General features: G+C 39.1%; 1 protein-coding gene across 1 annotated transcript; it reads right to left on the reverse strand.

Moving 5' to 3' along the window:
* On the reverse strand, positions 1-25011 carry ASRGL1 (asparaginase and isoaspartyl peptidase 1). Its single transcript, XM_083376426.1, has 7 exons — positions 24845-25011; positions 20030-20232; positions 18926-19068; positions 13735-13889; positions 11847-11965; positions 11108-11218; positions 1-539 (listed from the first exon to the last, which is right to left on the reverse strand). Exons 2-7 carry the CDS (start codon positions 20214-20216, stop codon positions 310-312), a joined length of 945 nt encoding a protein of 314 aa, XP_083232552.1. The 5' UTR covers positions 20217-20232; positions 24845-25011; the 3' UTR covers positions 1-309.
* Between the last annotated feature and the right edge of the window lie 1793 nt (positions 25012-26804).

A 26804-nucleotide genomic window follows, 5' to 3' on the forward strand; every position in this document is an offset into this window, starting at 1 on the left:
GATATTCCAGTACATAAAGTCCCCTCTTCTATAATTATATTCATTTTCTGAATAAGCATCTCTTCAAGTTATTGTTTGACACCATGAAGATATATCAAATATCAAGAAGCTGATGAAATTCCATCAAATACAAGTTTTCTGAAGACCCTTTATTCAGAAGAATGGAAACCAAAAGACATAATGTGTCAAAATTATTTGATCAATCAAATACAAATAGGAACTAAACATACACAATCTAGAATAAAAAAATTTGGATAGGATACTCTCTGCTCACAAGGCAGTGACCCAGGACCAAGGGCTTGCCTTATTCTAGGATCCAATGGAGGCAAGAGCTTCTTCAACGGACTGTGTATTCCTCTCCCCAGTATAAATGCCAGACTGTAGCTGGTCATCCTTCACAACAGCCCAGGACATCTGGTTGGTAGAGAACTTAGCAGCCCATTCCCCTGAACTGCTAATAACAATGACGCCGCCTAGGCCTCCAACTCTGGTTTGCATACAATCTAGCGCAGCATCAGCAGCCTCTCCTGGTGATTTCCCTGAAAAATCAGAACATGAAACATGCCTTAATTTAAAAAGAAAGAAGTGAAAGGTACATTTTCAATGGGTAAACTTTTTTTTATATGTACCACTGTTTAAATGGATAAACTAGTTTAAATGGATAAACCAAGATACATTTTGCGTTCTGCCAACAAACTTTTGAGGTAACTTTTGAAGGGGGTGCCTTCGAGTCAGGTTCGACTCCTGGTGATGGCCTTGGCTAATCCTTCCAATTTTCTTGGCAAAGCTTTCAGAAGTGGCTTGCCATTGCCCATTTCCAAGGGTTGAGATACGGTGTGACTAGCCCAAGATTACCCAGCTGGCTTTGTGTTAAAAAGTGGGAATAGAACTCATGCTCTCCCAGTTTCTAACTGGTGCCTGAACCACTACACCAAGCTGGCTCTCTTGCGGTAATTAACATTGATTAACAAAATACATGTCTGAAGCATATCCAAAAAACTGCCATTAATTCTATGAACATAAGGGCTCTTTAGACTCGTGGCTTTCAAAACAAACAGAAGTGGGGGGAAGCTTTCCAATTCAGGTGGACGAACTTCTTTTGAAAGTGAAGAGCACTTCAAAGGAGATTGCGATCTGGCGGCTGTTCATCACAAAGGAAGCTGGGATGAAAATTTCCATTCAGTCTCCTCATTCCCATTGTTTGCGACTACTAAATCTTTTTAGTTTGATTCAGTGGAAGGCTTCCTGCCCAAATCTAATTCAAGGTATGTTTTGCTAGATTTGATTAATGCCTGACAATCATGCACCCTGCAGCTTTAATGACCGCAAATGAAGTCTTCTAATAACTAAAATTATTCTGCCAGCTGTTTCAATGACAAAAAACTTTCTGTTACTGAAAAGAAGAGGGGATGGGTCTACCTGTGTCATAGACATACAAGCTTACTTTTCTGGTTTTGTTTCCGCTCCCTTCCAAATGAATGGTTTTATAAAGATCAGTCATTAATATTCTGGACAACTTTAAAGAGCATCATTTTATCACTGTGAAATAACACTTCTATTATTAAGCTAATAGTAGCCTATGGGGCCTATTAAGCATGGCTACTATAATGCATGTTAACTGAACGTTTTATTAAGTTCCAAGGGTACAGGAAGCTCAAAACAATAAACACTACGAAAGCAAAAAGCATTTAATTAACTGTGCAGTTAATTCAATGTCCAAAAACAAAAACCCATTGTGTGCGCAAAATAATTTCAATGCTATCTTTCAAGATTTTTCCCCCAATTTATAATCTTTATTTGGAAGTAAGCCACTTGACTTAAAAATATCAAATGACATCAGGTATGAAGTATAATCCAGGGCTCCTCAACCTTGGCAACTCTCAAGATTTGTGGACTTCAATTCCCTAGCAAAGCTGGCTGAGGAATTCTGGGAGTTGAAGTCCACAAGTCTTGAAGTTGCCAAAGTTGAGGACCCCTAGTATAATCCATAAACAGGACTTCCGGTGGCTCCGCGGCGCCGGAGACAGCCTTCCCGGGCTGCCCGCGGCTCAGCTGTGTGATTTTTCGCCCGAAACAGCGCCGATCAGCTGTTCGGGCGAATTTGAAGCCCCCTCCTCGGGAGAAGAGGAGGGGGTGAGCCCCCAGGTAGGGGTCGAGTTCTCCGGGGCCGCCTGAGCTTGGAGCTTGGGCGGCTGAAGGATTGAACTCCCCCGTAGCCTGGGCTGCTCCCAGCTGGCTAGCGTCTCTGCTCCGGACTTCATGGAGCAGAGCCAGGCGTCTGCGACCATCCCTGCTTGAAGGAGAGACTATGAAAGGAAAAGAGCAGGCAGAGCAGTACAAGAGGGAAAGATGAAGAGATGAAGAGGATTATTTTATTTTACTCTCGAGCTTGATGGACTTTGCTTAAAACTTAAAGTGAAAGTGCGTCACAATTGTAAGTAAAAGATGGCGGCTAAACCTCCCCCTAGAACTTTTCGGAGTGCTGGAAATTCTCCGGTGCAACAACAATCATTACTGCAGGTGTTGCATTCTCCCGATGTATTGACATTGAAGGATCTTGAAAAACATACCCAGTTAATTTTGGAGTCAATGGGTGTTAAATTTGTACAGATGGAGGAGAAATTGGAGAAATTGGAGCAGAGAATGGAAGAAAGGATGGAACAGAAATTCAGAGAGATGAAGGTAGACATTTTGTCCTCAGTGCATAAAGTAGCTAAATGTGTGGAGGTGCTGGATGACAAAGTGGAAGATCTGACTCAAAAGAATGCTATATTAGAAGCAAAAGTATTGGAAATTGAAGATTTAAAAGACAAAATGGATAGCGAACTGAGTCTGGCTCAATTTTACCAGATGCAGTTTGCTGTTAGAATTAGAGGCCTAAAAGAGAATATTAAGGAAGATTTAAAGCAGCTGGTTTCTGAGGCTTTTGAGGTGGTATTGAACCATCCAGCATCTGAAATAAAACAAGGCATGGACAAAGTGTTTCGTGTGAACTCGTGGATTGCTAAACAGAGAAAGTTGCCTAGAGATGTGGTGGTTTATTTTGTAAAAAGGGAAATTAGAGATGAAGTTATACAAGCTGCCTATGATACTAAAGTTGTGATTGCTGGTCAAGAAGTTTTGGTTCTAAAAGAAATTCCTCCAAAGATTTTAAAGAGAAGGAAGGACTTTATATTTCTTGTGCAAGAGCTCAAGCAAAGAGATATAAGGTTCAGATGGGAGATCCCAGCTGGGTTGAGCTTCATGTATGAAGGCAAAAGGTACTGTTTGGGTACTGTGAAGCAAGCGCATGATTTTTACAACAATGTCTTAAAAGCAACCCCATCAACACTTTTGGAAGCTGCAGAGGGATCTGGAGAAGGAGAACATCAAGAGGATGAAGATGGACAGATAGACGAGAATGGTACAGGAGGAGATCAAGCTGCAACTCTTTTGGATGATCCTAGAGAACAGAGGGTGACGCGTGCTGCCTTAAAACGCTCAAAAAAGATAAAAAAATAAGACCAGTAGAAATCTATGGAACTTCCACAACATACCTACAGTCAAGTGGTAGTTGTGTTCTTAAGAGTTTTGGGATGATATGTATGGTAACAGAATCTTCAATTTGGAATTAATGGACAATTTACTACAGAGGAAGAGGAAGAAAGTTTTGTGGGTTAATGCGGGTTAATTTGTGTAAGAACTATCTATTATAGCCTATTTTGGCTAGAGAGGTTAATAGGGATAGGTGCTTGTGATGTGTAAATGAGAATTTGTTTAGGAAATAGTGAATTGTGGAAGAACATAGATGGGAATGACGCTAGTTTTCTTTTATTTTAGTTCTTTATACATATTTAGTATTATTAAGGATTGGTTTACTCTATATAAGCTAGAGAGTGATGGATTTTAGAGTTTATAATTGTTAGTATATGATTGTTTATGATTGCTTTTTAGATATATACCTTGTATTTTGCTCTGGGAAGTCGGGGGGGGAGGGGGGAGGAGGGGAAGTAGGGGGGGTGAGGCAGGGGAGGGAGGAGGGAGAGGGGGAGGGGGGGAGATAGGGGGGAGGTAGGGAGGGGAGGAGGGAGGGGGAAGGGGTTTTTTTTAAAGGAAAACTGTATTTTAAAACTTTTCAATAAAAAAAAAATCCATAAACAGATAACCACCAGATAAAAGATTTTCTTCTTCCTCCTAATAGAAATGAAACCCCAGAATGGAAACTATTCCTATGCTTATAAAGCAGAGCCCCAGCCTTTAAAACACCAAGAAAGAGGAAATATTCACTCTAGCAACAGCTACTAGAGCAAAGTTTAGCTATTCTATTTATGTGAGGGAGCAATTCACTTCTTAACCTTCAGCTGAGCATATCCTTAGGCCATATTAAATTGCCTAACTTTATCTGAAAAATGCTGATTATATTATACATTTCTGTTATAATAGTCTAAACATGAACATAAGCCTACGCATCCATACTGATTGAAAGCTCTTCTTTGGCTAAAAATATTAAACCAATATTGCCAGGTAAAGTACCTTGAAATGTGATTTAACCTGGAAACTCTTCTTAGCTGTCTCACTGTTGCAGTAGCACCAGTTTATCTTTTCTATGTTATTATATCAGGCCTGTGTATATACACGTACGCATCCATGCAAGCCAGAGTCATGCTGAGAATCAATGCCATATTAATAGCAGCTACCAGCTTTCAGGTTATAAACCTCGTGGCTGTTTTACAACAGACTCTGGAATGTTTTCTTACCCAAATATTACTTCAACGTTTTATATTTTATAACATTTTTTTAAAAAGTTGCTGGAAATGTATCCCACTCCTTCACATAAACTTCATTTATGTCAGGCTTCAGCAAAAATCTAGCCCACTTGTGCTGTTGGTAAAAAAAACAAAAACAACAACAACAACTAAGCACTGTCAGACATGGCTAATTCTAAGCCAGGGCTAAGAACTCAGAAGTTCAAAAACAGGGACAACCATTTCTACGTATCTAAGAAAGTGTTGCTGTGACTGTGCCCGGTCATTGGGAATCAACCACGTCTCAGGAAGATTTTGTATTTTCCTGACATTGCACAACTCTGTCTTGAAAGTTCTGCAACAGAAGAGGTTTCTTCACTGCTTTTGTAAGGTTGCAGGAACATACAGTATCAGCCTGTTTCCAGGGTTACGTTCAATTTCCTGTAAATGGGCTTTCACTCAGACTGCTGATTTTTCCTTCCTCATCATCCCTGCAGCTCCCTATCTGCTCAAGGGCTAGGGAGTCATGCCTAAGAGCGGATATAATAATAATAATAATAATAATAATAATAATAATAATAATAATAATAATAAGAAGAAGAAGAAGAAGAAGAAGAAGAAGAAGAAGAAGAAGAAGAAGAAGAAGAAGAAGAAGAAGAAGAAGAAGTAGTAGTAGTAGTTGGAAGGGACATTGGAGATCATCTAGTCCAACCCCCTGCTCAGGCAGGAAACCCTATACCATTTCAGACAAATGGCTGGCCAGTCTCTTCTTAAAAACTTCCAGTGTTGGAGCATTCACCACTTCTGGAGGCAGGTTGTTCCACTGGTTAGTTGTTCTAACTGTCAGGAAGTTTCTCCTTAGTTCTAGGTTGCTTCTCTCCTTGATTAGTTTCCATCCGTTGCTTCTTGTCCTGCCTTCGGGCGCTTTGGAGAATAGCTTGACTCCCTCTTCTTTGTGGTAGCCCCTGAGATATTGGAACACTGCTATCATGTTACCCCTCACCCTTCTCTTCATTAAACTACACATACCCAATTCCAGCAACCGTTCCCTATATGTTTTAGCCTCCAGTCCCCTAATCATCTTTGTTGCTCTTCTCTGTACCCTTTCTAGAGTCTCGACATCTTTTTTTACATTGTGGTGACCAAAACTGGATGCAGTATTCCAGGTGTGGCCTTACCAAGGCATTGTAAAGTGGTATTAGTACTTCACGTGATCTTGATTTGAAAGGAAAGAATCTGCTCTGCTGTGCTGATGCTGTTCTGGGTGGATACCACTGGATTTCAGTACCACTGCTAGTATGAAAGCAGTGTTTTTCATATGGATTTCCTTTTTTTTTTACTAATTGGAATAGTACTCCAATCCTCAAGATAGGATTATTGTAGAAGGGATTATTTTCTTCATACGTGAAGATGTCTTAAGGAACTCATTGAGTGTCCTTTAATTCCTTCTTTAATATTTAACTTAAAACTGGAACAATTTGCCCGTATTGTAAGGTAATTTAAAGAACATTCAGACATAAAAGTGGCTAACGTAAAAAAAAAAACAGCTTTTATATGCTGATAAAATACGCCATATAGTAATTGTAAATGTTCTGCACTCAGATTTATTGATATGGTACAACAATATGGCATGCTGTCAGACTATTCAGTTAACAGAAGCAACTCTCATACGCTTCTGTTAGGCTCCGTTAAATCTATGGAAATTTGTTTTATTGGGTATCTTAAATATTTGGAAATAATTATTTCAAGAAAACTTTTTCTCATTTGGAGATGAAAATATATTAGATTGTTTGTATCTGATCAGTGTTTATGACAGTAGTAAAGCTTAAAGAACCAATGAGTAGACCAGTCTCTTGGAATCTCTTCAGATAAGATCAAGATAGGAGATCACCCACATATATTGCATCCAGATAACTATTCCTTGTGGGGACACTGTAAGACAGTGGTTTTCTGCCAAGTTTGAGTGCTGGGAAAGGACAGGAATCAGCCATAGCTAGAGGAGACTTTTGAAGACTGGAATCAGAAAATAGTAGCCACAATATCAACAATTCAGTAATGATGTCTGTTAATGATGTCTGCTTCTATGGATCAACTATGTCCAAAATATCTTATTAAAAACGTCAGATATAGAAGAAATTTTAGCTGACAAGATAGAGATGGTATCAAAAGCGGATTTACCACTGACAGGCCAAGAGAATGATTTAGAGAAAGGTTATTACGTGGGATCTAAAAAAAAAAACCTTGAAAGAGAAATACAACCGAAAAATTAAGAGAGTAATCTGCATAGCTTTTTCCTATTTGAATTAGAAAAGAGGCTTGTTAAAGCCTTGAAGAACTCTGTGCAATGGGACAAAGAAGAAATGAAGAGAAATCAAATCCTACAACTATATTTGACTGTACTACAAATTAAGACTATTAGAAGTAAAAGGAAGGAATATAAAATTGGTTGATCAAGTTTAAGCAAGATACGTTATTACTTTTGGTAACCCTTTATGGACTTTCTCATCACAACTGAAAAGATGATGCTTTATGAATTTGTCCATAAGAGAAACGATATTTATGGGATAAAGTGATAATTGTTTCTATCAGTTAAAGGGGGTGAAGAATCATTACGTTTGTATTTGTTGTGATGAAGGTTGGAAGTCACTTCTCTATATATTTCTTTTTTTCTTCCGTATATTCTCTTTTCTTTTTTCTTGCATTTTTTACTCTTTTCTATTATCTTTTCTTTCAGATTTAGTATAAGATTTTACATTATTTTATAAATAGATATAGAAATATATGAAAGTAGAACAATCCTATGAACTTATGGGGTGTATATTGCAAAAATTAACTCCTATGTTAGTACTCTTAACTTATTTTAAATAGATTGATTATTAAGAAGTATGGAAAGACAAGCCCCTTATCAAGCCTACATAGTAGACTTGAACCACGTAGTATAGATCACATCTACTTTTATTGAAATAGCTATAGTAACAGAATCTTGCAGGTCTGAATGTGCTTCCCCTCCCATTACTTTATTTTTGTGTGAACTAGAAAGAAGATTGTCCGAAACATTTTCTCCAATTGCTTTCTTGATCTAGGTAGGATGAAGCTCCACTTATTTGATCACTGTCTTGGTAGAAGCTCTTCCTCTGGTCTTTAAGGGCCATTCCCTATGCCCTCTATACCCCTATATTTTTTTAATCTAAACTGCAGTTTTTGATGGTTTTATGATTATTGTAGGTAGGCGGTCATAGAAATCAGTCATAAAACAAACCAACACACTTTCATGCTTTTTAACTTTATCACTGGGCATATGTTTTAACTTTTGTTTAACTTCTGTAGTGAAATTGATTGTCCTTTTACAAGAAAAGACAGCAGCCGGTTCGCACCACTTTGGCAGAATCGGTAGCTAATGTTTTGTTGCCCAGGCCCAGAATGGCATCCGCAAAGAGAACCAGTTGTTCACGTATTTGAATCCCACCACTGACTGCCAGTCTTAGACTGTTTGTGTGTTCATTCTCTGCTTCTAAACAGGATCTCTATGGACAGAATGGAAAGATTGACCAATATTATTCTGTGTGGTCAAGGTTTACTGCTGCATTTAAAAACTGAGCTGATGCTTTAAAAAGGCTATTATAGGTATGGGTTTGTTTAGTGTGTTTATTTTTCTTTCTGTATTCCTTTCTATTTATTAAAGCAGTTTGTAAGGAAAGTTTGACTTTCAGACTTTCAGTTCTGAAATTTCCTAGTGGTCTCCAATCAAGCCTCAGCCAAGGTTATCTAGCTAGTTAACATCATCTACAAAACATACCGGTATATGATTTATTTTAAATTCCTATCCAGCCATGAGGCTTCCTTTGTGACTCTGAGCCTGTCTCAGCCTAATCTGTCACACAAGAGCCGGCAGTGCCAGCAGTGTGCTGCAGCTGCCAAAAAAGCCAACACAGTGCTAGGCTGCATTAACAGAGGGATAGAATCAAGATCATGTGAAGTACTAATATCACTTTACAATGCTTTGGTAAGGCCACACCTGGAATACTGCATCCAGTTTTGGTCACCACGATGTAAAAAAGATGTCAAGACTCTAGAAAGGGTACAGAGAAGAGCAACAAAGATGATTAGGGGGCTAGAGGCTAAAACATATAGGGAACGGTTGCTGGAATTGGGTATGTCTAGTTTAATGAAGAGAAGGGTGAGGGGTGATATGATAGCAGTGTTCCAATATCTCAGGGGCTGCCACAAAGAAGAGGGAGTCAAGCTATTCTCCAAAGCACCTGAAAGCAGGACAAGAAGCAACGGATGGAAACTAGTCAAGGAGAGAAGCAACCTAGAACTAAGGAGAAACTTCCTGACAGTTAGAACAACTAACCAGTGGAACAACCTGCCTCCAGAAGTGGTGAATGCTCCAACACTGGAAGTTTTTAAGAAGAGACTGGCCAGCCATTTGTCTGAAATGGTATAGGGTTTCCTGCCTGAGCAGGGGGTTGGACTAGATGACCTCCAATGTCCCTTCCAACTTCTTCTTCTTCTTCTTCTTCTTCTTCTTCTTCTTCTTCTTCTTCTTCTTCTTCTTCTTCTTCTTCTTCTTCTTCTTCCTATTATTTATTATTATTATTATTATTATTATTATTATTATTATTATTATTATTATTATTATTATTATTATTATTATTATTATTATTATTATCGTAGTGAAGATAAAGTGGGAGGAACAAGTGCCAGATATTATGCCTTGAGCATCTGAGAGAGGAATGTTTTAATCTAATCCTCCCAAAGAAACAGAAGCAACCTTCTCTACATCCCATAACTAAATGCTAAAACAGGAGGCCCTTGAGGCAGCAAACTCTTATTTAAAACACAATAGTTATCTGATCCCAATGCAGACAACCTTTCACGTGAGGGGAAACAATGTTCAAAATTAATGTGGCTAAACATTTCTTGTCAAGTTGCATAAAACAGAGATCAAGTGTCCTTTAATAAGAGAGCCAGGAGATCAAGGGCTTTGCAGACAATATATCTACCAACACTGTTTTGCAACTCAACATTTTCTGTGAAACTGTTTGAAGTTCTCAAGTAGCGCAAATTTGCAACAAAATCACACTTTTCCCTGTAACTAACTATATTCAGAAAAAAGATTGGATTAATACGTGTACAGACTGCAATAGAAGTCAAGTGTTTAGATAACCCAAAAGGTAAAGTTTTCCATGGTCAACCATATTTAGATTATGTTATGATCACATGAACATCCTGTTGCCAGCTTTTATCGGCACTCTCCCACATCAATATCCAGATTAGAACATTAGTTTTCAATGAATGTAGTATATTTAAACTGAAGTCAGAGGGAAAAGGTATTTAAAACAGATTTAAAAGGCTTCAGCAGTAACCTAAACTCTTCAAGCATATTTGTAGCTAAATGTGAAAATATGACATGAACATTTTACAGTCATGCTTTTTTTACTTATAACCAACACCAAGACTGCATGTAACTATTTTTTTAAATAGAATTATTCCAGTATATGTTGGTAGAATGTCACCTTAGGTTGATTAGACTGAAATCAACACAAATATCTGAAAAGAGAAAATGCTGATCCCTGAGGCCAGCTGTCATTAGCTTGGTAACACCCAAATATATTTCAATTACTATAATTCCCATCCAGGATGGCTTCATGGAGAGCACTAGATTGGAAAAGACTGACCTAAAATATTAAATTGTTTCCTCTTCTCTTTACCAATTCCATCAATTACTCAAATACAAGGTGTAAGGAGCCTCGTGTTAGTTTGGTATACTGATAAAGCCAGTAGACGTTCAAGATAACAAATAAAATTCCATGTAAAAACAGAATGATTCAACATTACCCAAACAAAATTTTTAAAACTGAAAGAGCTGGAATATTTCTTGCAGTAAAACCATAAATTGGCATTAAAAATACTTAAAACTTGACAAATAGGAAGGCCACTAATGATGACTGCTGATAGCAGAAAACTCCACAGGCCTTTTACTCTGAATAGCAAATCAGGGCCCCAAACATTGGCCCGTTAAGAGTAGCAGATGCTAGAACAAGCATCTGAATTTATATCAGATTGCATTTATGTGTATTAGCTCCAAAATCACTATTTGTTGCATGTCCAAAGTGCTTCCAACATGATGCATCCTCAAACTGAAATAACCAATGACACCGTTCATCAACTCACTGTGTGAAATATTACTCCTTCATGCTTTATATCAGGGGTCCTCAAACTTGGCCCTTTTATGACTTGTGGACTTCAACTCCCAGAATTCCTCAGCCAGGCATGCTGGCTAAGGAATTCTGGGAGTTGAAGTCCACAAGTCATAAAATGGCCAGGTTTGAAGACCCCTGCTTTATATAATGTAAAACTTCTGGAACATCAGGATATACCTTGCTCCATATGGTAAAGAGTAAGTCTTGCCAGAATCACTTTCATAATGCTCTCTCCATGGCCAGTGGTGGAGGTGGCACCAACACTATTATCTGCATAACCACCACTTCCTGGGAAAGATAAAAAAACAGCATTTTAGTAACCCACTTCTCCAATCAGTATCTATGTATTACACGGTATAGGCCAGGGATAATATCAACTATATTTTGGGGACTTATTAACAATGAAGGGGCTCAAGCAGAATGTAATTGTCTCAGCTTTCATGAAATTATAAAGAGAAAGGTAAACGGTGGAACAGAACACACACACCCCAATGCGTCCCCAGAAAAGAATGCCTACGAAGCTGCTTCCATGAGAAAAGCATGTTCAGAGAACATATTTTAGTATTTGAACAAACATTCCCAAAATATTTCACACTTTCCACTCCATCAACTTATCTCGATATATGGTGTTTCCTAAAAGCTATGAAATCATCTCATCTTAAGAAAACATGCCGTTCAATAAAAATAGCTTTGTTTGAACTACAAACCGAACAGTTGCTTGCTGGTTCCACTTCAGTGCTTTACATTTTTCCTGTTCAGATTTAAAGGATCTGGTTCTTTATGGAGCAGGGATGGCCTCCAGAAGACCTACAAGCCCTTATTATTTCTGGAATGCAGTCACTGAGCATTATGAAATTATTACTGGTCATGGTGCATTTTATGAGAATGAGAAGACACATCTATGGTATTGTTCTACCTATGCATGCTGTATCACCAACGCGGCCAAGCCGTTTGTTAGTAAGTCCTCCTGTTGATGTTGCACAAGCTACATTTCCTGCACTGTCGATAGCAACGGCTCCAACTGTTCCAAGGTCTCTGCCAAAAATAGCATTTCAGACAATTAGCTGCAGATCTCAAAGCATTTGACAAACAAACACAGCATCTGTTAGCATAGGTAGCTATTTTTCAAGTATGAAATGACAATAGGCCATCTTCAGACTGAAGCCATGAGTCTCTAAGCAGGTTCATTTAGAGGACTTAGCAAAGCAACACAGCCAGGTTACTGCACTATGGGGTTTATACTTAAGCTGCCACAGACTTTAACTTATGTAAAATTATTATAATCCCAGATTTCTATTCAGTTTAAAGAAGGGGTCTTCAAACTTGGCCCTTTTATGACTTGTGGACTTCAACTCCCAGAATTCCTCAGCCAGCGTGCCTGGCTGAGGAATTCTGGGAGTTGAAGTCCACAAGTCATAAAAGGGCCAAGTTTGAAGACCCTGGCTTAAAGTTTTTCCTCTTTTCTCACAAATGGCCTTTGACAGCGTGGACAAATAGGATATTTCTTGTGGACTACTATCATTCTCATTTTCTTGCAATTGCTTTGGGCTGCTACAGCTACTAAATCCCACAAATTGCAATTCTGTTATCAAAATAAATGAAAAGTCAGTATTTTTAACACCAAAATCCTTCCAGATCACTTCAAAGACCTATTTAAATGACTGGTCTCAAACTCAAATCATTACAAATGCTGCAGGGCTGGTTAATTAGACCAAAGGCTACAACACTGAGGTCATTTTATATATTGACAGAACTGTGTCTTAAAATCTTGTGAAGTGCATGAAAAAGAATTGCAGCACACAATTGTACTACACCTCTCTCATTCTCTCAGTAGCTTTCCAGTGCTGTTGATTCTTAATTAACAGATGTGCAACAAGGCTGCCTCTATCTTTCTGAAGAGCAACCTTTATGTGAACTGAGATCCCACCATTGTTTTCCTACGCAAGGCCTCTCTTTCAGCTGAAGTGCCCTGGGAGGGTGAAGGAACACGGCCATCACAGTGAGGGTCGAAGCCAAAGCTTGATCCCCCTATCATTCATTGCCACATCTTACAAATTTAGAATACAATACACCCGGGTAGGGTAGAGTAGCTGCACTCTTAGCCTTGCACTTCACAACCAAGACTGTCTCGTTCACACTGCCGCACACCTCCCGATTAAGGCTTTAGAGCAGGGGTAAGCAACCTTGGCTCTTTTATGACTCATGGACTTCAACTCCCAGAATTCCTGAGCCAGCATGCTGGCTCAGGAATTCTGGGAGTTGAAGTCCATGAGTCATAAAAGAGCCAAGGTTGCCTACCCCTGCTTTAGAGGGAAAAACACAGCTCCATTCCTGAGTTGGGCTGTGATAGTGCAACAGTGCAGGGCTAGGAGTTACTATCCAGTCTGTCCCACCAGGTGCAGAGCCACAGTTTTCATTCTAAACCGGTACCAAAGAGATGCTACAACAATGGCAGGTGCAGCCATCTCTCAGCCTGCACCACCAAAGCCATTAGGTCTGAGCCTCTTCTACATCAGCCTAAGTTGAGAGCATTGGCATACTTCTGCACTGCACTACCACTGGCTGTCACTCTCACGCTACAAGGTGTGAGCTGCAGTTTTGAGCTCTTGCTCCAAACCCAGTTTCTTGCTTCACACAGCCACAAAAGTTAAGAGGAAGACAGGAGAAATTGCATGTAGCAGCTTCCAGTAGTAAACATTCGGAAGAAACGCTCCCTCTGAATTTGGGGAAGAGATTATGTGGGTTGATTGCTCTTCTTTAATTTTCTTCATTCAAGCAGACAGAACACCAACGCTGATAGTTACTTTTGACATTCCTGAGGGTTCCAGTCAGCCTCAAGGTTTTTCTTCCACCTCTCCAATGACCTTTCAGTGATTAATTTTTCTCCAGGAACCTCAGGAATTCCCATGGCCCTAGCAAAGGCAGAGGCCCCTTGGTCAGTCAGCAACATGTGGTCCGTCTGAAGGAAAGAGGAGAGAAGCAGCCACTCAAATTGCTGCGCAAATCAGTTTCAAGCCACGTACACACAACCAAATAGAATGGCATTTCAGCAGCATCCCGTATGTAATGTTGTTTGCCAAATACTTGCGGCAAATGCTATAGCACAAAGAAAGAGGTGCACATTTTAATGCATTCGTTCATTTCTGCCTTCACTTAAGAGAAAAATTCTGAACCTGGGCAAGAATGCCACCAGAAATTGATGATGTGTCAATATAATTTGAGGGACGCGGTGGCTCAGTGGGTTAGGACGCTGAGCTTGTCGATCAGAAGGTTGGCAGTTTGGCGGGTCGAATCCCGAGTGCCGCGTAACAGAGTAAGCGCCTGTTACTCGTCCCAGCTTCTGCCAACCTAGCAGTTCGAAAGCACGTAAAAATGCAAGTAGAAAAATAGGGACCACTACGGTGGGAAGGTAACAGCGTTCCGTGCGCCTTTGGCATCTAGTCATGCTGGCCACATGACCACGGAGACGTCCTCGGACAAGCGCTGGCTCTTCAGCTTTGAAACGGAGATGAGCATCGGCCCCTAGAGTCGGAAACGACTAGCACGCATGTGCAGGGGAACCTTTACCTTTTACAACATAATTTTGATTTCTTCAATTCCAGGGATAGAATCACCCATCTACTTTAAAGGGAGGCATGAAAGAGATGGATGATGTTTTTGCAATAGTGTTTTGTTTTGTTTTTTAAATAATAATCCAGGAAAAAATCTCTGGAGAAGAGCTGAACAACTTGTCAGGGGAAAAGATTCTGTCCTCTGTAGCTTTATGCTCACTTCTAATGTATGTTCGATGCAAGAAACCACAGAATTTTATGTTGATGTGAAGCAGAACAGTTTGAAACAGAACTGGTTTTTTTAGCCATGCAGAAATTGGGACTTTCCTTTGCTGAACTTCTATTGCAAGATGCTCCTGTCTTTCACATTGCCTTCTAGCTGAAGGCAGTTTCATAAGGACATACACCATTTATGCCACTTCTCTTGAAGTACTCCAGTTATGTCCCCTGATTTTATTATGTCACACTCTATCTAATAACTTGTTCACAACATATGCCAATTGTTTCTTTTGTTAAGGAAAGTGCCACCAATGGTACTAGGAACAGTTTGTGTGTGTGTGTGTGTGTGTGTGTGTGTGTGTGTAGGCACAGTATGTAAAGTTTGCTACTGTACTAAACCCTTTGTACTATCGTGCACTATCATGACAAGTTTCCTGGGATTAAGGATATAAAAGTATTTATTTTGTTGGAGATCATTTTGAACAAACAAAACTTGTGAACCCCCAACAACAGGCAACAGAGATTGCCAGGTGCTGGAATCCCATGCTGAGAGCCATAAATCAACTTATGTAAGGCAGAAGGTTTATAAAGACAGTTTATTCTTATGAGTCTAGAATGTTCCACACCTGTAGAAAAAAATTGCCTTGTGCATTACTGCCCTCTTCTGCTTTTGCTTTCAAAACAAACTCAACAGCTTTCATGTGAAAAGAAAGTTACTTTACGTCCAATGGGCCTAATTTTCAGGCAGCATATATAATACAATAATTAATATTCTTAAAGATTAGACATTCAAATAAAAATAATTTTGGGATAAAGCGGTACATTTATTAGCCAACTGAAGGCATATGTGACACTTCATTGTTTTTAAATGAATTGCTAGAAGCATTTCAAAAAAGATCCTATGCTTTGGGTGGCATATTGTTATCCATATGTAAAATGTGTTAATTTTAGTTGAATTCATGCTCCCAATTCAAAGATACATAGCTTTATACATATACACACTTAAAAGACAGCAATAAAACCTGTATTATATTTTTAATTATAAAAGTAAATCATTGAAAATATATGAAAGTTTAAGAATTGTTTGCATATATTCCATCTTCAGCTTGCTTAATGAGCATGTGATTTCATTTAACTCCCACTGTATACATATCTAGCTTTTGCCGAAGTCTTCTTGTGAATCTAAAAAGCTACTCTCTTGAACTGTTATAAACTATATGCTTTAATTATGAAAAACCCAAGGTTCAGTTTTACATTTATAACAGTCCAAAATACTGGATACATTGAATCTGCCAATACAGTGTCCCTGACACTTCACTTAAATAATTGTGCATATCAGGGGGTAAAATGGTTCCAGGATGCATGTAGCTGAATATGAATTGTTTTTATTTATTTTATTTTAATTCCATTTATATCCCGCCCTTCTCCGAAGACTCAGGGCGGCTTACAAGCTTAGCAAGAATATGGAAAATGTTTTCCTGCATTCTGTTGGAATCTTGGTTTTTTGGCTATTAAATATTACTTAAAACTAGATATTAAAAATGTTGTAATGTTGTAATTTAGTTAATTGCATTCTACCTTCTTCAGATTTTCCTCAAAGCTTAGCATGGGGTGTGGAGGCATCACAGAATTCATGTTTATTAATCAGGCATAAATCAGGAGTTACAAATTCATATCATAGCAATTGCAACTTCTGTTTAGTACAGAGATGGGCAACGTTTTGCTCTTGTTTTTGTCATACAGCAGAGGATCTACAGAATGTTCAAGTATCTTTCTTTTTTTTTAGTGAGCTAACACTGAACAAACTGCAAGTTAAATTGGTGACTGCAATGTAACATCCACATTTGTACAATATCTTCTGTACATACCTCCCTAAAATGAATATGAATTGGCTCCAAACATGTTAGATTTTTCAGTGCAAGTCATTAAAATGTCTCTAAAGACGCCTCCATATTTTGGTAGATTTCTAGATGCTATCATTTTAATACAGTAGATCTATCCTGAGGAATTAAAAGCTTATGAAACTGCCTGACTTAATGAATGGGATCTCAAAGGATTGCTTAACATGGTAGCCTCAAGAATGTTACTTGTCAGTAACATTCTTGTGTCAGTAAAGGTAAAGGTAAAGGTTCCCCCGCACATGTGTGCTAGTCGTTTCCAACTCTAGGGGCCGGTGCTCATCTCCGTTTCAAAGCCGAAGAGCCAGCATTTGTCCGAGGACGGCTCCATGGTCATGTGGCTGGCATGACTAGACGCCAAAGGTGCACAGAACGCTGTTACCTTCCCACCGTAGTGGTCCCTATTTTTCTACTTGCATTTTTACGTGCTTTCGAACTGCTAGGTTGGCAGAAGCTGGGACAAGTAACAGGCGCTCACTCTGTTACGCGGCACTTGGGATTCGACCCGCCAAACTGCCGACCTTCTGATCAACAAGCTCAGCGTCCTAACCCATTGAGCCATCGCGTCCCTTTTCTTGTGTCAGTAGAGGGAGCTAATATGGTGCCATGATAGGATACAAAGCCTTGATCATTTTAGAAGCGTATACAGTACAGCAGAACAACACTCTAAAAGAACCAAGCAGCTTTTGTAACAAAGATTTTAATAACATGATTACCATTTGACATTTTCAAAAGGAATGCCACACTTCAATTTTTCACAAGTTAGAAAGCTTAAAATCTTTACTAAGATAAAATAAATCTCCCCACATTAACACATGATAGTAATATCGTTTTATATGTGGGACACAGAATGTATCAACAGCACACAGCATTCAATTGTTTTTTTAACCAGACTGCTTTTGAACTCCCCTTTTAAAATATATATTCTCCCTGTAATATCTTTATTTTTTTTGCAAACTTGGAGCACCTCCAAATCGACCAACACTTCTCCTTTGTGCATAGATTGTACAGTTTTAACTTCACAAACACTAACCCTTGGAGAATGAATTCATTAAGGAAAAAGGAGCATGCTAAAAGTATATGCATTGTCTAGCACAATTAGTACAAAGCATAGCATAAAATGCTAGAAAGCTTAAAGCCTAGTAGAAAGGTGCTGGAATATTCTGGAATATATTAAGAAAAAGACCATAGGAGTTCAAGCACTTTCTTGTACGTTATAGTTAAAAAGATGTTTAATATATCAGAGGCTAAGATACATGTGAATAGAAAAGTGAAACTCCAAATATTTTACGTAGGTTCAGAGGCAAACTCAGCTACATTGAACATAAAATTTCACGCAGGAAAACACTGTTCTCAGGATAGTCTGGGAAATCATTGGCTAAGAATTTGGTATAGTTCAGCTGCTCGAGCATATTCCTGGGAAGTGACAGACTATAATTTAAAGCTGCTGTAATTTATCCTATTTTGTTCACTTTTGTCTGGATATACCCTTTAATTGCTTATTTGAAGATAAGAAAATCTAAACTTTAATTGCTGGTCAGCATTTTTATAGAAGATAAACCAATAAAATTAGTAAAGGAAAGTCTAATCTTAAATTTATGAGATGATATAGGCAAAAGCAATAACCTCTGAAAAGGCATTTTGGCAACTGCAGATGAACACACCTGGATCACTTCAAATTAGGGAAAGCCCTTGTAAGTGCATTTAAACCCCTGAAAAATCCATTTAAGATTATAGGAGATTATTATGCTCTTTATTAGCCACTGAGCACTTGCATATCATTACCAACCCTAAATAAAAATAGTCTGCCTGCCTTTAGGTTCATGGCCTCTTAGAGTGATTACAATTTCTTCCAACAAGCTATAAAATTTCTTCTATGCACAACATGGTAACAAGGAGGAAGGATGGACTATGGCACTACAGAATACAGGGGTATCGTGTTTAATATTCCAAGAGCGAACAAGCTTTTTGCAAGCAGAACACACAAAAGAGAAACATCTGAGTCTAGCCCAAGAATGGGGAGCTTGTGATCTACCAGATGTGTCTGAACCTTAATACTAAACATCATGAACTGTTTGACTCTGCTGGATGGTAGTACCAATTCTAGCATTTAGCAACATTTGGCAGGTCAGAGAATCCCGTTTACTGGCCAAGTTATATACCAGCTTTCTGTTTATATGAAACCATTAAAAAACGTAGTTATCACCTGGATTGCAGCATCTCTTCCTATTATATCTTTACACAAGGCCAGAGGTCACAAAGCACCATAGTACTTCAATCAAACCACAAAGGGAAACTGATTTTGCTGAAGATCACCCTTGGCATACCTTTTCCATTACAAGACGAGCAAGCTTTATTGGGTTAGAAATACATTTCACAGCTGATACTGCTCCTGAGGCTAGATTTTTCCCATCCATGATAATAGCATCCATTTCTACTTCACCCTTCTCATTTAACACAGAGCCACAACCTAGGAAACAAGTAGAAAAGATATTAATATACCAACATGAAGCTAAACAATTTTAGGTAAAGGTAAAGGTTCACCCGCACATGCGTGCTAGTCATTTCTGACTCTAGGGGCCGGTGCTCATCTCTGTTTCAAAGCCGAAGAGCCAGCGCTTGTCCAAGGACATCTCCATGGTCATGTGGTCGGCATGACTAGACGCCAAAGGCGCACAGAAACGCCAAAGGCACACAGAAACGCCAAAGGCGCACAGAATTTTACACTATTTTAATTCATTTGTTGTTCAATACTCTTTAAATGACAGCTTTTGCAGTATTAAAATCCTTGCAGGAGTAATTAGTGCTAATCCTAACAGTATATATAAAACTTCTGTACATTTTCTGCTCATGATATATATCTCATCCATCACATAGCAGAATATCTACTGCAAAGCTTGTTTCTTAAAAAACAAACCCTCAGGAAATTGGAATATATGCTTTGTCAATAATATAAGCAGTAATGTCAATAAAAGTAATACTAATAAAAAACTACACTTAGTAAAAGTAATACTAATAAAACTATATCTATGACCAAAATTTCACTCCCATTAATGTTTTACAGCTTGAAATTTAAAACACCAAATGCCAAACATACTTGGCACAATCCTGAATAGCAATTTTGTTTAACACAAAATAATGTTTTAGGATTTGTAGATTTTTAAGCATTCATTTAATTAGATATTGAAAATATCTTTTGTTTAAATTTCCTTTAAAACCAATTGGAGGATATATCCTTGAACATCATTCATCCTAGCAAGAAATTAGCAGGTAAGGAAATGAAGGGATGTGAAAGAAAATCTCAACTTTTTGATTCCCATAATTGAAGCTGTTATTAAGGGTATACAAAAACAGAGTAAAAGAAAGAAAAAAGATGTCTCCTACAAAGACCTGAGTAGTAAGAATTTCAGTTTGGAAAATTAAAAAGTTACCTGCATTAAAATGTGGATCATCTTCCATTAATACCACGGCTTCTTCAACAGCATCTAATGCAGTTCCTCCTTGTTTAAGGATACTGTAGCCTTTCAGTGCTGCTCTGATGACTCCAGAACGACTTCCATCTTCCCGCTCTTTAAAGATGCGACCAGCTCCACCATGAACAACAATAACTGGCTTCATGCTGTTAAATGTTTTTCTGGTTAAAAGAATGTAATTATTCCTTGGAACTACTATTCATTTTGTGTGTTTGTGTGTGTGTGTGTGTGTGTGTGTGTGTGTGTAAGGAGACACACACACACACATCCATATCCATATCCTTAATAAGACTAAAAATACGAATCCCAGGTGTGTGCATGTTAGAAAGAAAAGAATCGACCACCAGGATAGAAAAATAAACAAACGGTTTAATATGCAAAACACTTAGCTTTCATCGTCAGAGCGGTGAAACTACATTTATATCATTGGCGTTTTTGCACTCCACTCATGGAACGCGTCACCGGTCTGTTCGTTTCTGTCGGCCGTATTTTCTTGAGCTGCCGCGCACTTGTTTTTGTAGGCTGCGATTGTCTCTGAGTGTTTGCTGTCCGAGGGGGATCACTATCCATTCTATCAGTCATAGTCATTGCTCTTGTCATTGCACGTGTTCTCATACCGAAGGTTCTTAATGGTTGCTCTTCCTCTCTCTCATGTTCTGTGGTGTGGGGTCATTGTGTAGTTAAGCAATCCTGATCCTGGTTTGGCAATGTGCCCTGTAAGTGTTCACGTTGTCTGTGTTCACATTGTCCGTGCCATTCCTTTTCCCAAATCCTAAGGGCTTGGTATGCAGGGGAAGGTCTATATGACGGTTGATTGAGAGGTGGTCGGAATACCAGGCTTCTTTAAACAATCGTCATGGGCGATCGCCTTAACCCTCGCCATTGCTTCTGCAGGCACGGTAAAGATGGCACATTTCATCCTTTTTCACCTTGTGCGTGCTGCAGTGCGTATCCACTCGCTTAAAAAGGGTTCTAATACAACTAACTTTGTGAGTCATGGGGTGATTGCTCTTGTGCATGGCAGCTCAAGAAAATACGGCCGACAGAAATGAACAGACCGGTGATGCATTCCATGAGTGGAGCACAAAAACACCAATGAAAGTGCTCCAGCACTTTTATCCTGATGACGTTGGCAGTTTGGCCAACAAAAGCTTGATTTTATTAAAAACTGTTTTGAGTGGATGGGCTGGTCTCACACATAGCACCACCACAAACATAGCACCACCACAAAAACGAAGCTGAACAAAAGCAGCACAACTCACCAGCTCAGGTCTAAGGCTGGCAGCTGAGATCAGCCCATCCACTCAAAACACACCCCCACCCAATCAGAACACACCCACCATTCAAAACACACTCCCACCCATTCAGAACACACTTAATCCCCCACCCAATCAGAGCACACCGCCACCCACAGAACACACCCCCTCTGGCAGTTTAAAAAAGAGGAACAAACAGCCACTACCACATGCTTCTCCCAGAAGAAGGAAGCTGAAGCCACCAGCCTGAGGATGACGGATGGGATTCCGTCGAAACGTTGCTCCTACACCTTCAACTCTACGCGGGGAAAAACCCGAATGACCAAAGATCCATATATATATAATATATATATCCATATATATAATATATATATATATATATATTAGATCCATATAATATATATATATATATATTATATTATATTATTATATATTATTATTATATTATATATTATATATTATATAATATATATATATATATATTATATATATATATATATATATATATATATACACACATATATATGTGTGTGTGTGTGTGTGTGTGTTAAATGCTTGTTAACTATTTAGATTACCTTGCTAGGCCCCAAACATTAGACAAATCTAATTATATATATATATATATATATATATATATATATATATATATATATATATGTATATATATATGTATATATATATGTATATATATAGTATGTATGTATATATATATATACACACAGACATAGACACACACACACATGTATGTGTTTGTGTGTGTGTGTAAGCAAGTCTTATCAGAGTTAAACTATTCTAACATTTCTGCAGAGAGTGCAAGAAATCTATTTCCAGATATTTTCTTAAGAAGTGAGTGTCAAAGTCCAGTCTTATGCTCTTGAGTTTCAATGAATTTCCTTAGTTAATAATCACAGTGTAACATTTTTTAACACTCTTTTCCAGGCTCATGGTCTTCGTTAATAGCTTAGAAGTGCTATTCTCATACAAAATTTGAAGTATGTCTTCTGAGAATTTTGAAGTATGCACAAGCTGCACATATTTGAGGCATATATAATCCTAAAAACTATTTAGCAGATACCTGTTATTATTTTATTTTTAAAAAATTACATTAGTTGATTTTTCAGTTAGACTAAGAGGCCTTTAGTCAATGATTCTAATAAACTACTTCACCAGTATCCTAATTACTATTCCTATTAAAAGCATTAAAGCATGGTGTGTACTCCATCATTCTTTTGTGTTTTATTATGTCAACGATCTATGAATAATCTGTACGCCTGGCCTCCTGGTTGAAACAGGAAGTGTTTCACAAATGTTTACATTTATCAAGAAAAGTGTACAATCCTAGGGTTGAGTTTACAAGCTGAAGTAAGCCCACACTGTGGTCTGCAATTTAGTATTCGGTATAAACCCACTACTATGGTTTAGTAGTACAAATAATCCATGATATTATGGTTTATACTGAACTATAATTTCAAAATCCTGGCTTAGCGTCATATGTGAAGCTAATCAATACCTTACTTTTTATCTAGATTTATACAATTCAAATAGCATGAGATGCATTAATTGGTGAAAAAACCTTAATCAATTTTCACAACTTTCTAGGGCATGAGCCCTACCTTCTAGCTTAGAAAACTCTTTTCAGCAGTTCAGTATGGCTTCCATCAATGCCATTGATCATATCTGTCAGTCTTTTATTGAAAATTCTAAGTGTGTATCTTTACAAAGCATCTTTACATCTATTGGAGAGCTAATCATGGATACAAAAATCGAAGCCTTCTTGTACCAAATTGTGACACAGGACAGAACCTGAAGAATACAGATGAGAATCACCATTGGGAGTGTGTTCATTTGAGATAGGGGGAGACATACAGATTTGTTTTTTAAAGGTAATTCCTATTTTGAACAGCTAATTCTCAAGAGAAAGCAAAGAGCAACTATGTCTTACTCTGTTTGCACTCAGTCAAATTGACTAAACCAGTCAATTATTTACCTCACATTTCTTTAATATTTTGAACTTGCTTTTTTGGCATTTCATTAAGAAGTCTAGCAAACTAACATTTTTAACAATATTGGTATTATTTAGTACTGTCTGTAAGGAACATCATTTCTTAGAAGAGGTGTGAAAACCTGGCTCTTTACTCAGTGCTTTGGCAAGAGAGAATGAGAATGAGAACTTCACTGCATTTGCTATCTTTTATCTTTATTGTTTATGTTTCATTGATTTTATTGTACATTTGTTAGCCACTTAAAGTCATTGAGAGGCAGCATATAAGTTTAAGTAATAATAATAAGATCTGGAAATAGAAGTTGAAACTTCTTATTGCAAAAGTATTAACAATGATAGGGCCTTGGGTGCAATCCCAAAACATCTGGAGCACCATTTGAACGCCATCAAGCATTGACAAAATCTCCATTAGTTAATTGACAAAGGCAGCTTTACTTGGAACAGCTTACATCCAGCCACCATACCATCACAACAACCTCTGTCCATCCCAGGTCTTTGGGAAGGATTCGATGAGTGGATTAAAAATGCCAAATCCAGTCTGAACGTCTGAATGACGGTGCAATCAGCCATAATAAAAAGGCATCAAGTGTGCTACCTCTGTTTCTTGTGCAGCAGCTGACCAGTAAGATGTCCAGAGAAATCACATTACTAAGAAACCATCACATATCTCGGAATGAAAATCTCCTCCCAACTGAATTGTGCCAATGAAAATTGATTTTAGCACTGATAGCCAGCTTCTGCTGAGCAATTAAATGACCAACAGCTCATCAAAACTGTATTGCCTACAAAATCATATGCCATCAAGGCAGGGAGCACAAGTACCAGTACATCCTTTTGATGACTAGCTAACTTGCAGAAACAGTCGAAGGTAAACACCTACCAGAAATTAGCTTGCTAAGAAACAAAACCACGCTTGATCTGAGAACTCTGCTACAGATAGATAGATAGATAGATAGATAGATAGATAGATAGATAGATAGATAGATGATAGATAGATAGATAGATAAACCTTTATTGTCAAAGTACAACATGTGTACATTGAGATTAGCTGAGCCTCCCCCCCCCCCCGTGCTCTCTCCCCCCAACACACAGTGACAACAAACCCTCCATCCCACCACACTATGTGAACCAACTACACCACACACCGGCCTCCCAAGATGCCACAAGATCCAGAGTCCTGCTTCTCCCTAAGCAGTAAGCAACCGCAGGTAGGAGCTAGAAAAAGGCACACAGTGTCCCAGAAGCAAATATGAAGCCTCTTAATTCTCTCTCCCCAACCTCCCCGAATTGGGTATGTCTCTTTTTTTGAACCCTGATCGGCCAGGAACCAATCCCTGTTAATACAACCTTCTCATCCTCCGAGAGTCGCATTTAAACAACCTGCGAAAAGCGCGCACGCACACACACACAAACACCCCGAAAAAAAGAAGAAGCATTAGACGGGAGTTACGAAAAGGGAGGGAAACCACTCTCGTTCATTCACTCACTACTTTGGTAAAAGCCAGATTTACTCACAGGTAACTGGACTTCTTCAGCGGCTCCCAACGCTTTTAAAAGAGTGTGCGCGAAATGGGCAGCGAGGAAGTAACGCTGGCTCCTCTGACAGGCGCATCGCTTTCGAGAGCGAGAAACAACAAAAAAACGCCTCGGTCAGCTCCTCTCACCGACCTTTGCCCTTAAGAAAACAGCCGTCTTTTGAGCTTTCAATGGCTGCGAAGCAAAGCTGCCCTCAACTCCAATGGCCGCTGCTCCCTTCCAGGTGGGCATTCGCCCCTCGCTAAAATGGCTGACTGAAGTGCTTGTTTCAACGGGGCTGAGGCTAAATAGCTGCCCGTTGCAAAGATGGAGGTTGCTTGCTATCGCTGCGCGGAGAGGCGCCTTTTGCGCCGGCACGCGGTTTCCTTTTCCCGGGCTTGGTGAAACAGCCTGGGGAGCGAAGGTTGCGAGGACGGTGAAGGGGACAGGGAAGACGAAGAGAAGGAGGCAAATAAGGATAATTCAACCCAAGTAACACAGTGGATTTTCAAAGCCGATCTGTCAAACACTTTTGATGAACCGGTTGTGGCAATAGACGTCCTGTTATATCAAAATAATTCATTGGTGTTTTATCTTTCCTATATTTTAATTTTCCTCTTTGTTTTAGAACGTCTGGTTAGTCCACTGTTAAAAGGAGCATGTTTATTTATCTGTCAAATATGCCACCTGACACCCAATAATTTCAGTTCTGGAGCATCAATTAACACAGGAATACTTATTTAGTAGATTGACATCCCGTGTTTATTTTTGTACAACCTATTGATATATATAATAATGTCAAATGTTTAATGTTAACGTTAATGTTACTGGTTATTGTTAATGAGTTGGTTACATGAGGTAAATACGGCTGACAGGGAAACGCGGCAATTTGACAGCTGTCAAATTGCCGCCGGCTACAGCGCAAGCGCAAAAGCTGACAGCGCACCACGAGGACTCTAGCTGTCAAGAAGCCGACTCAGCTGATTGGCCCAGCGCCCCGGCGGGAGAAGCCAAGCCGCTGATTGGAGGAAACAAATTCCAGCTGGCTATATAAAGAACCCAAACCGGCAGAAGTTTCGCCCGGTGTACCTCAATAAACCTGTAACCCTAGCCTGCTGTCTCCGCGTGATCCTTGCCCCCGCGAGCCACTTCACCTATGAAGTATACTTAATTGTTCCTCCCTCCTGTTTCCCCACAACAACCCTGTGAGCTGGGTTAGGTTGAGACAGAGAGTCTGGCTCAAAGTCACCCATCTGGCTTTCAGACTTAAGGCAGGACTAGAACTCAGTGTCCTGGTTTCTAATTCAGCAGCTTAATCACTGCATCAAACTGGTTCCATGGAAATATGACTGTAATTGCACTAGCTGTGCTATATATTATTCACACAACATTCTCAAAAAACCATGTCTTATTAAATAAGCAGCTGGATTTATTTAAATAGTATAATAAATCAAACCACGATGGCTGGATTCATAAAATTTACTCAGCCAAATGAGCAGACCACAATTGGCCTAGAAGTTGGATTGAAACTCAATTGAAAAGATAGTAACTTACTCCTGTGTAGGATTCAGTCATGTTGATGAAAAGCAATGTTTCCATCCATACCCAGTTATATTTTCACTTCTCTAATACCTTTTATTAGGAACGTGGTGGCTCAGTGGGTTAGGATGCTGAGCTTGTCGATCAGAAGATCGGCAGTTTGGCGGGTCGTATCCCGAGTGCCCCGTAGCAGAGTGAGCGCCTGTTACTCATCCCAGCTTCTGCCAACCTAGCAGTTCGAAAGCATGTAAAAATGCAAGTAGAAAAATAGGGACCACTACGGTGGGAAGGTAACAGCGTTCCATGCCCCTTTGGCGTCTAGTCATGCCAGGCACATGACCACAGAGACATCCTCGGACAAACACTGGCTCTTCGGCTTTGAAACGGAGATGAGCACCGGCCCCTAGAGTTGGAAACGACT

Source organism: Vipera ursinii (genome assembly GCF_947247035.1).
Source record: "Vipera ursinii genome assembly, chromosome: 1".
Classification (NCBI taxonomy): Eukaryota; Metazoa; Chordata; class Lepidosauria; order Squamata; family Viperidae; genus Vipera; species Vipera ursinii.